Source organism: Manis javanica, chromosome 7 (assembly GCF_040802235.1).
Source record: "Manis javanica isolate MJ-LG chromosome 7, MJ_LKY, whole genome shotgun sequence".
NCBI classification, from domain to species: Eukaryota; Metazoa; Chordata; class Mammalia; order Pholidota; family Manidae; genus Manis; species Manis javanica.
Genome location: NC_133162.1, coordinates 135,938,452 through 135,950,485, shown reverse-complemented (window position 1 = coordinate 135,950,485; position 12,034 = coordinate 135,938,452). Strand labels below are relative to the sequence as shown.

The window sequence follows — 12,034 nt, the reverse complement described above, 5'->3', positions numbered from 1 at the left end:
ATGTGTAGAGATACATGTACATATATAAATAAAGGAGGTCACTCTGAAATGTTTGCATAACTGGAGAAAGAGAAACTTCCTTTTAAACACTTGGAGAAAGAGAAACTTCCTTTTAAACACTTATTTGGTATATGCAGGCAAATTGTCTTCTAAAAATAATCCACATAGTATCAGGGTAATAATAATACATTTTAAAACTATAGGTGCTTGCAAACACCTGTTTCAATCCTAGCTCTGCCACTTAATTAGTATTGCAACTGTGGCAAATCACCTTTCTGAGACTGTTTCCACATCTATAAAAAGGGGGTAATAATTTCCAAGTCATCGAGTGTGTGTGTGTATATATATATATAGATAGATAGATAGACAGATATATACGGTACTCAGGACAGTGTCTTTCAAATATTAACTGTTTGATATATAGCTTTCACATTGCTATTGCCCTGAATTTCTTAAATGTTTGAAATGTCTATCTGGAGGTAGACATGGGCTCAAAGGTTTCATGTATATGGTTAACAGAAAATTACACGTATATTCCTATGTTAGTTATATTTTCAGAATTTGCTTTCATAAAGCAATCTGAGAGGAGTTAAACAGGTAAAGATTTTACTAGAGATACTGATTCTGTGTGCTACAGGTGAGAACTGTGCTACTGAGACCAGGAGTGAGGAAGCACTTGTAACAAAAATCCACAGGTGCAACTTGACCCGGCTTAAAGGGCTTATGTTCCTGAATAGCTAGCTATTTCACAAAACAAAAGTACTTAAAATTTCAATGACAATCAACATACTGGGCCACAATTACTAAGATCGTAAGTTAGTGATATTTTGATGCCAGAATGAACATATTCCTGAACAGGTGAAACAACTCAAGAAATTTCAAAACCAAACATATTAATGAAAAATTTGATACAGTTTCACCAACAGTTTTAAAAATAAAGGTATATAAATTCTAAGTTTGCATTTAGCTTCAAACACATACTTTTGACAAGCAGGGATACCCAAAATATTATAACCAGATATATTTTAACTAATGAAGATACTAAGCACCATGAGGTTAAAGGATTTGTCCAAACTGTGAAAAAATTCATTTGCCATTAAGTATACAGATGAGTATCAATTAAATCCTCTGAATGCAGCACAAGAGTTGCTAATTCAACATGCTATGTATGTGCACACTTACCCACATATATTAAAAAACAAATTATAATCAACATTACCCATCCAAAGGACTATCAAGTGATGGACAACTTCCTGAGCCAGAATTTTCAGGGCTGCTTAAAGATAATGGGTCCAGCATCTAGAAAAATAGTTTTACCATGATTCAGTGTGCTACCACCAGAAGTCACTGTTTTTTTAAAAATCAGCTTTACTGAGATATAATTCATGTAAACATAAAATCCACACCTTTCAAGTGTACAATTCAATGATTTTCATTATAGTAAGTCGTGTGACGAGCACCACAACCTCAGAGCACTATCAGTGCCAGAGAGAAACCACAGACCCAAGAGCAGCCGCCCCCACCACAGTTACTCATTTTAGATGCTTTAAATGTAGTTGTCCCTTGGAGCTGGGCTAACTTCAAAATTTCCTAAGAGAAAAATATTCTTTCTCTATGGATTACTAGCTAAATAACTAAAAACTAAAAGATTTCACATAGTTTTGCTTACTGAAAATTGAAGAATGGCCCCAGCCAAACTGACACCGTGACACTGACCCCACCACTAACGACACTGTGACCGCCACATTATGAGGAAATGTAAACTACAGTAGTACAAGCAGCCAGCGTAATGTTGAAGAGACAAGAGCAAATCCGTGAAAATACTTCAACACTACAGAGTTTTCAAAAACATTTTAATATGTCTTAGACAGCTGACAAACATCAGCTTCACAAAGTTAAACATTTATAATTTTGCTGTAGTTTTCAAATGTCACAAATCTGAGTGTTAATCCCAGGATTATAAACAAATGCATTCAATCACTTATGGATGGACAATAAAAGATTGTTCTGGCTTTGTTTATACATGAATGCACATGGGCACATGTAAATTAGTGGACATTTTCCTGTATTTTTTGTTTTGTTCAGTTATAAAGGAAAATACGGGATTGGAGAAGAGGTAAAACACACATACATGCGCACGCGCATCCACACGCTGCCACCACCACCACCCACACCCTCAGATACCTGCCAAACCACAATGACCCTGACAAGCATCCCTTTAAATGAATGAAAAACCACGTCCAACTTTGCTTACCTGGTCCATGCTCTCAGGAATGAACTCTCCCTCACTGTTGATGCTGGTGAAGGACCCATTCCGGGCCACCTGGTGTAATTCATCTGGAATGTATCCTGGGGGAGGGGAGCTTCTATCTCTACTAGTGGGACCTCAAAGGAGAAAAACGATGAATTTATAAATATCCACAGGGAAACAATTTTTATTTTATTAAACATACACACAGAATTTCTGGGCTATGGTACCAATAGTTTTAGAAAATCCAGTATTTATTACAACTTAGCAGAACATTCATGTCTGTACAACTTTAAATGTTTTTATACCTTCCTAAACTCCCACCATATTGTAATTATTAACCTCACTGTAATATTCTTACATTCTGTGTTAGGTTCTTCTGACTGCTGACAACTACATTATAGGGTTAATAATACAATAAAGATTTTTAACTAAATGCCACTGCTTTTGAACTTCAGAGATCACTTGTACCCAGGTATATGTTGCCCTTTAACATAACTTATGGAAGGCATCATGACGTAGTGAAAAGAATATGGGCTTTAAAGTCAGGTCTCAGTTTATTCAGTACTCAGTTTGATTTAAAATGTATTTAAAGCGTCAATTTAACTAGTGCACTTAGCTTGTTCTGCCTAATGCAACTATAGTAAACTGCCAAATTTTTACTTTAAAATGATAGGTACTATAATGTGATAAGAAAAGGGAATAAATTAAGAAATGTATGATTAGTAATAGTCATGCTTTCTAGTTTGAAAAGTAAAAGGTACTTTAAAATTTTCCTTTCAATTTATTGGCTACAATAATCCCATGATTTCAAGATGAACAAAGTTAGTCTCGCTCAGGTTAAGTAGAGAGCTGGAATCTGAATTCAGGAGTCCCTGAGATAAATTGCATGTAATACAGAAACTGGCTACCATTTATCATGATCATGTCACTCTACATTAAAGGATGGAGAAAAAACTGAGAAATCACCCATTTCATAATTCAGACACAAATTCTTACCTATTATAGAGAGCCGTTTTTTCCTCTCTGCTCCAAATACTGTGTTATCCAAATCTTCGAGTGATGGCAACAGTTCTAAATTAGTGGCCTACAAAGGAAAAAGGATGACTGACGCTATTCTTCTTAAGGGCTGCAAACAGAATCTTCTCCCCTAACATGTAAACCTAGATATTCTTTATTGTTTGTGGGTTTGATCAAATCTCCTCTTAGAAATTTTAGTTCTAAGACTTCTTCCCAGGTCTCAATTTCTATATGTCTCATATACACAGTACATTATACTTATTTGTAATTTGGACTCTATAGTTTTGAGAAGCACGGATATTCAACTATATAGCAATTACAATGTCTAAGTTTATATTTAATCATATTGACAATATATCAATGATTACAGAATGTACTATATTTAACACACTGACTTTTAAAGGCATAAATTCTATAACCCCTATTGAAAAAAATCCCAGTTCATACCTGTGTACTTCCATTTATTACAAGTAATATCTTGAGGCTCTTCATATGGATACTACGGTCCAGCAGTTCGACAGCTTTGTCCAAGTCATCTTGGGTAGTTAATGGAATTACCAACTGAACAAAAAGGAGCATAATGAATCTATAGCCATCTCACCAAGCCAACTCCATCCAGGAGCGACTCCATTACTACAGAATTATAAATCTCAAAATACCTTGCTCTTTAATTTGTGAGTAAATGAAGTTCTGAATGAATATCTGTAGGTTATTTTGCTCTTCCCATCCTACCGCCACTAAAATCATAGAATATGGAGAATTTTTTTTGCTTTATTAATCATTAAATTCTTCTAGAAGACATATTCAAATATTTCAAATTGATTTTCTAGGACATCTGCATAATATTGCTAAACTTAAGTTACAGTATCTTCATGCCAAAACAGCATTAAGGAGCACACACAAGCATTTAAAACAAAAGTACTATCTTCCATTTGCACTGATGACCTTTTTAGCTTTTTTTCATTAGTAGCCATGGATCTGCACTCTCTCCCATGTGCTTATCAACATACTAAATGCATGAGCACCTGTGGCAGCTGCCAGGGAGGGTGCCAGTAGTAATGGACCCGCAATCTAGAACCCACCTAGGGCTCCTCTCTCTGACCCTGGTGACTTGACTTCTACTTCTACACCCTAAAACAAGTAAGCTAAATGGGCCAGCCATCCTATAGTAAACCCTGAGTGTGGAAATTTGCTTTCATTAATCTTCTCATGAATCAAACATGAGGACAAAAGCACCTGAGAGGTATATGAGAGAAAGCATGCTTCACACAACTTGATTAAGAAAATAAAACAGTCTTTTTTTAATGTAAACTTAGCAGCTTAAGATGATTCTATCAATAGTCTTCAGGGTATATTCCATTTCATTGAAAGAAAAAGTAAACAAATTCCACAACTGTGAGCCTGTATATAAACTGCTCGAATATAAAGGCCTAGCTAGTTTGGGGTCCTCTTGATGACAAGGAACACCCCCCACCCCGCCCACAATAGTAATTAACAGAGTACAGCAAGGAGCAAACATTTGATAATTGTTTTTAGTAAGTAACAGGATGAGAGCTTCATCTGCACCAAGCCCACTAGCTGTACATTCCCTGTTCTCAGAAAGGCTCAGACACAAATATAAAGCAGGACTAATGTGAATCCCATCATACAATCTGCTTATATTTACTTACCCTGGACTTGAAATTACAGCCCCAATTTCTCTCTGTAGATAATTTCCCATACTACTACAACTTATCTACTAACCAGGCCTTTTTGTCTATGAGAATTTTTTAATAAGAATAAAAAAGAATTTTAATTGTTTGGTATCATAGAACAAGCCTGACCTACTTAATTCTTTTCATTTCCTATCAATTATGAATATTAGCACATCTTGTTACATCTTATCTTTTTTTCATTATATTTTAAGCAATACAGAACATTTTAAAGCAATGATGGGAACTGTTTTCCAATTTTTCATTTGAGGAGAAAACCTGAATATTTACTTTTACTATACATTTATTAATAACTGGATTGTTTACTTCTGTTGCTAGATACTACATACTGTTGCTTTTGGAGGAAAAGACACTAGTTTAAATCACAGTAACAAAATACTAACATAATGATTCTGCTCTTTTTCAGTTAGCTAATATGAAATCTGGACGCTCCGGAGAGGCAGGCTGGATTACTACCTAGTGGTTCCTATGTGATGATCCCTCTTATGTTTTAAGGTCACCTATTCCAAATTTTAAGATGAGGACTAAGAATCAAGAACAAGTCCCAGTCTGTCTAAATTATACTAAATAAATCACATAACGTTTTCCTGCTTATTGAATTCATTTCAGCTTCATTCATAAATCTATTTCCCTCTGGCTTATTATTGATAAATCAGTTGTATGTTAACATAATCCTTTCTGGAAAGGAAGCTAAAAATTGAGTTCAAAACCCACTAAATAGAACCTAAGTTTAAAGGAAGTGACTTATCTTCCTGACTTTACATAGTGAAACATGAAAATAGCCCATAAAGAGGCCTTCCCCTTTTAACCATCTGAAGTGGGAACGATCTTAGAAAACCTGCTTAGATTGCTTGCACATCCCCAAATCTATCCCCCATGACAACACACAGACACACATACCCTGACACCATATTAGACACACAGGAGCACAACTAACAAATCCAACCAACCCCAGATTAAATTTCATGGTCATTTCAATTCTGGCAAATTGCAAGTTTACAGAGTAATGTTTCTTTTAGAACAGAGAGATTTATATTACACTAGAAAAAAATTATAGAACTGGATTAACAAAGTACTATAAGAAAGTTTTTTTTGTCCACAGGTCCACAAAACTAACAACCCTTGAAGTTTTTTCCTAGCATGCCCAGTGTCCGAGGGCATGCACTGGGTCTGTCATCATGTGAATCAGGACATGGTTAACTCACAGTATCTGGGTTGCAAGAAATTTTAAACATCATCATCTGACCCTAATGCTCCCTCTACTATATTCCTGCCAAGAGAACACCCAGATATAATGGCAGAGCCACTCCCAGAAATCCTTCAGAAAGCATGAAAGAAAAACACTGAAAACTGAGAAATTTTTCATTTTTAGAAAATAGGAGAGAGCTCCTGAAACTACAGATCAGTTAGCTTGATATCAATCCTGAAGAAAACCCTAGAAAAAATTATATCAAGTATTATATAAACAAATTGGGAGGACTCAGAAAAGAAACAGCAATTGTAGGAGCTGGAATAGGTAGAGTATGAACAAAACATGTCAGACTAACCTCGTTTTTCTTGATAGACCTACTAGACTGGCAGATTAAGACAAAATTGTAGTCTTAATGTATCTTGGCATTTGAAAGCTTTCCATCACACAATTTCAGACCAAACATAAAGAAAGATATATCTGGGTTCCCTTAGAATCATACCACGAGGTAAAGATCCAAGTCCAAGTGCTTCTATATGGAAAGATACAGCCGACCACTGGTAGGCAGATGAGGAGAAGGAGGAAGAGGGGCCCGTGCAGGGTGTGTTATCCAGCAGTCACAGGGTAAGTGGGCCCATCCATTCCCACCTCCCACCCCATCCCTGAGGCTCATCTCATGACCCACCCCTCACCCCACCCTGTTTCCATAGTACCATCTAAACAGGACACCTACTGCCCTCGCCTTTGTTCTTTATCACAATACTCTATCCATTTCCTTCAAAGAACTTCATATATTTACATCATCCATTAGTTTACTGTCTATAAACTCCACAAGGGGCTGTAATTCATAAATCACAGCATTCTGCCTGGCAAATTAAACAACAACAAAAAAAGAACAAACTGACAACTGATAAAACTGTCCCTGAAAATTTTAAGATCTTAGTAGCTTGAGATCTCATAGGATCTGAAAGAAACCTCAGAGATCATCTAACCCAATCTGAATTTTACAAGAGGTTCAAAACGGGTTTCCTCAGAACACAGAGCTCCTCAGTAACTGAGCAAGCTCCTAAGATCACATGTACTGAACTCCTGAACATAAACATAATGAGCTGATCATGTCCTAACCACCAAGAAAACAATTCCCTAAGTTTAAACTAAACTGGCAAAGCTCTACTGTCTCTGCAGTCATGTGTGGAATGTGAGGGAAAAAGTTCATCGGGAAGTACACAGAGTAAAAATACAGCACAAATAAAGAGCAAACTTCCATGTAATACATATTTCCTCCTTTAATAGTTTCTCATTCAATTATTTGTACGGTAGCACCTTCTAATATTTTCCACAATGGAAAAAATCCACTTTAATCGGTTATAATTAACAAATTTACTTGTGATACCTTAATTCCTCTCACATACCATATCCTTATCAATCCCTAAATATAGGCACAACAGTCCAAAATAATCTCTGGCATGAACACACTACTTTCCAAAATAAAAACTACTAAAGTTAGACTGTACACATTTACCTCATTATTGGTATAATGTAGATCCATAGACTGTCCAAAGGCAATTTTAGCTTTAGACCTCAGGTCTTCCAGTTTAACTGGTCTAGGAAACTGAAGGATTCTATACAGACAGAATTTTAAGATATTTTATTTTCTTAGGTATAATTAAATGACATAGATGCAACAGTTATCTCTTGGGTAGAAAAATACAAAATTAAGTAACAACGTAAACGTGTACTTGTACTTGAACACTATAATGGCTCTTTTTTGATCAGATACAGTAATTCTCAACACGAAGTTCAAAAACTCTCAAGTTTGTTCTAGACTAATAAAAATTCTAAGAGGAAAGTTCTCAAAACATTCTGCAGTTTATAATTTGCACTGAAACTGTTATATGAAAGAGCAATGCAAAATATTCATTAAAGAAAATGACTGAACTTAATTATGTGACATCCATACAATGGAATGCTATGAAAACTATTAAAAAGAATATAAAGTTGGCTTGAGATGGATTAATGATCGTACATTGAGCATTGACCCCCCTATACAGAATTTTATTGTTAACAACCATTTGATCAATAAATGAGAGATGCCCTCTCAAAAAAAAAAAGAATATAAAGTTGTTCTTTGGAGGTTCATGTTTTTATTTCTGTACCCTTATCAATTCAATCAATGCTTCTGAGCACATATATACCATGTAAGCATCCCTCCGAAATAAGTATGTTTAAATCTAGTAGTTTCTTCCTATCACAATGGGTTGGCCTATGCTGCCCTGGGGAGCATTATTCTGAACTTGGAAACTACTAGACCAGACTATAAGCTCTGTAAGAGGAGGGATCATGTCTGTTTCACTCACTTTATCCTTTTTGGCCCAGCATATAGTAAGTACTGAATAAACAGTGTCAACAAATGAAAAAAAAAATGAGAAAATATCCATAAAGAACTTGTAAATAGGGAAAAAGTGGATTGGAAAACAAATTATATCTGGTATATCTCATTTTTGTTAATATCTCTGAGTAAAACATTTTTACATTTTCAGGTTATATAATCTTCAAGCCTGATTTTTAAAGTCCTTAATGGACAGATCTTCCATTAAATTAATGAGACACTAATTACAGAAATGAAATCACTTTTTCTCTAACTCCTATTAGGCTTGTTAGCAATTCTGCTGGCAGCTGCCATGACCACCACCACCTCTACCAGTGCACTGAGACACAGGTACCCCTGGGAAGGCTATGCTTACACCTCTGCTAAATTACCTACAGCCACCACTCCAACTCACCTTCCTCACTGCTACTAATCAAATACATGTTATATGATTGAGGTATCTCGACAATAATCAAAAATTGTGTATGTTAAATCCACATACCATCAATTTTGTACAGTATCTCAAGGAGATATTATAAGGAGAAATATATTTAATTTCCAAAAGTAAAAATAGAAGAAAATTGTAATATTTAAAGGCTGTATTATACAATACTGCGAAGTAAAAAACATTAACCATTTCAAATACTTAGCCTGCTCTTTCAAGGGTATTTTATCTTAAGTCTACGTACATGTCACACATTACCAAGGTCTATTCCATTCTCAATTTGCAAGCCATGAACTTTCATTTAAATCTAGGAAAAAACCTCTCATGTCTTTAACTAGGACACACACTTGATTAAACCAATAAATTGACATGTAATGTTTCTTTCCTTACCTTTTTTCTCCTCTATGTTCAAATTTGACTCTGACATCATTCTGTAATGAAATGATAAATCATTTCAGAGATCAGGTAAAATTTTTAGAATTTCTAAATCACTTTTTCTTAGTCATTCACCTAAAACAGAGCAGGGGAGAAGGAGGCTTCATTTTCAGTGTGAACTCCAATCAATTAATAGTGTCTGACAAAGAGCTGAGTTGAGAATTATGGTGCTGAATTTGGGCTCAACAGGAAAGAGCACCAGAAAGGCATCTGGGTATGAGACATTTGCTAATCCTGTTAGAGGGAAATACAGAACACTGTATTTTCATTTTTCATGTTGGACAGCCAAATAAATTTTTAAAAATCAAAATGATCCTTATTTGTAAATATACTGAATAGATTATTTTAAATAAACAATTTGCTTATCTTAAGTGCTTTAAGAATGGATGAAGTATCAGCTTTAGAAAACAGCAAATGAAATGAAATGCTACCTTTTTTAATGCCCTTATTAAAAAAATTACGACAGACACCAGTATCTGATTCTAAAGTGTAACAGACACTTTAAACAAACCCTCTACAGTATCAGTGTATTCAAGAAAAGTAATTCATAGAACTATATATGTTAAAATATTATTGAAACAAATACCTGCTTTTTTGGTGATGAAGATTTTGTTTTTCTGGTTTCCTGTAAGGATAATGCTGGACGACTGGCTTTATGAAGAACAGCCAAATCTTGCATAATTGAGTTCAAAGCTTGTTGATCATCTAGGTATTTAAAAAATAACATATACACAGAATTGTAATTTCAGTATTTATTTACCAAACATCAAACACAAAATTTACAATGAAATTCAATGCAAATGTATTCATTTAATGCAAAAAAGTGCATCCAGAACATTTCAATGCCTTAACTTCTGTTATTCTGTTGAAATAAAATTACTTAAAAAGTGAAGACAAGTAATCTTAGAATTACACTAGACTGAAGCACTAGCCTCATGCCAGGTGTCCACACGAGACATTTAAGGCAAGAGAAAAGCGTTCTGACTCGTTCCAACAATGCAGCATCACAGGATATGGGTCAATACAGCCCTGTGTTGACATTCTTCTCTATGACTCCTAAACAACATCAACAAGTTATCTAAAATCTTAAAGTAGGAGGAAAAAAACAACTTTCTATAAATATCATCACTATTTAGCATTTATGTTCAAAGTACAGAATTCCTTTTAGAGTTTTTCTTTCATCAGTACTTCAAGTCAGAAACAAAAAGTTTTATCTGTAGATAATGGCCTACTGATACTTAGAAGTGTTTTCTTGAACTTTCTTCACCTAAGGTTCAACAAGAGTACAAACATTTAACAGACCAGTTAAATGATAACAATGCAAGAAAAACTCATTACTTAGAAAAAAGTACTGAATCCATAAAACTAAGTGAAAGGGTCATGAACCATGAGTTTTTAAAATCTCTTCCAGATACATCACACATTTTCTAAGACTGTAAGACCTCTTAGTAATGCCAAGTACATGTTCTCTGGGAAACTTCAGAGACAATTTAAATTATTTTTACTAGTAAACCAATTCTACTAATGATAATCTATAATTGGTTAAAAAAAGGAATTGAAGGACTTCATAGCTTACATTTTAAAACATAACCATTTTGGTGTGCAATAATTTATCTCTCAGGATAGTAATAATTAAAACATGCTTTATCTTGTAAGAGCATCATTAAAAATAATGTGTCAACTCAATGGCTTCATGAGTCTTTCAAAAACATAGTTGACTTCTCTAATGTATGAATTTTTTATTAACACATTATGTATTAACAATCAATCTCTGCAGTGAAACTCTTTGCATATTAAAATTAAAATTAATGGCTCCCAGGGTTTTATTAATTAATTCCGGGTTTAGAAAAACTTTAATAGTCCTTCACAAAGTATCCTTTGTAAGATAAAATTTCATCATGTCAGCTTAGCCAAACAGCAACTGAGCCAGTCAGGTATAATGTAATCACAACAGATGTGCTGGCCATGGGTCACAACCAGACTGTCATTTATTGGTAAAAATAAATCTTCCCTTAGGAAGAGAGAGAATAAGCTGAGAATGATTCAACTGTAATACAGTTAATCTGGTGTAAACCTCTTAAGAAAGGTAAGATCCTTAATTCTACAAGGGGGAGAAGGGAACTCCAGTACTTAAATATATCTATGTTCAAAGAATACTTGAATTTAGACATTTCCACGTGTTTAATATCAGAACGCCAAAGAAAAATTAATTCCTGGGAAGGATTTGGCTTAGATCTGTTGCCATATTTACATATACTGATTTCTTCATTAAAATAAAAGTACCTGGAGAGATGGGTGAACAGATGAAGGAAAAATATTTAGAATATTTGATATCTTGATCTGGGTGGTGACTACATGAGTGTATAAATGTCAAAATTCACCAAGCTGTACACTAAGATTTGTGCATGTTATGTACCTCAATATAAAAAAAAAATTTTTAATTCAAAACAAAAGACCTTGCCCTGTTTCTACTCTTCCCATCTAGAAAAAAAAAATCCTAGAAAGCAGCAAAGAAATTTTGACAATTTTAACTTATAAATTATCATATCAAAATTATAAATCAGTTTGAATTCAAATTAATTCCTCCCTCCTTTTCATGGTGGATAGTGAAATTTAA

The 12,034-nt window shown here is 34.5% G+C and overlaps 1 protein-coding gene across 6 annotated transcripts in view; it reads right to left on the bottom strand.

The window, feature by feature from the left end:
- Positions 1–12,034, bottom strand: part of MAP3K2 (mitogen-activated protein kinase kinase kinase 2) — a 76,958-nt gene that overhangs the window by 23,206 nt on the left and 41,718 nt on the right. For 5 of the 6 annotated variants that reach the window (XM_036995942.2, XM_036995941.2, XM_036995945.2 and 2 more), the window contains 7 exons: positions 10,004–10,122; positions 9,373–9,413; positions 7,692–7,791; positions 3,716–3,829; positions 3,248–3,335; positions 2,255–2,385; positions 1,220–1,299 (listed from right to left, as the gene is read on the bottom strand). In XM_036995942.2, the coding sequence (XP_036851837.1) occupies positions 1,220–1,299; positions 2,255–2,385; positions 3,248–3,335; positions 3,716–3,829; positions 7,692–7,791; positions 9,373–9,413; positions 10,004–10,122 (673 nt within the window). Of the gene's footprint in view, positions 1–1,219; positions 1,300–2,254; positions 2,386–3,247; positions 3,336–3,715; positions 3,830–3,927; positions 4,006–7,691; positions 7,792–9,372; positions 9,414–10,003; positions 10,123–12,034 lie in introns of those variants that run through there. The other variant, XM_036995947.2, reaches the window with a different exon arrangement.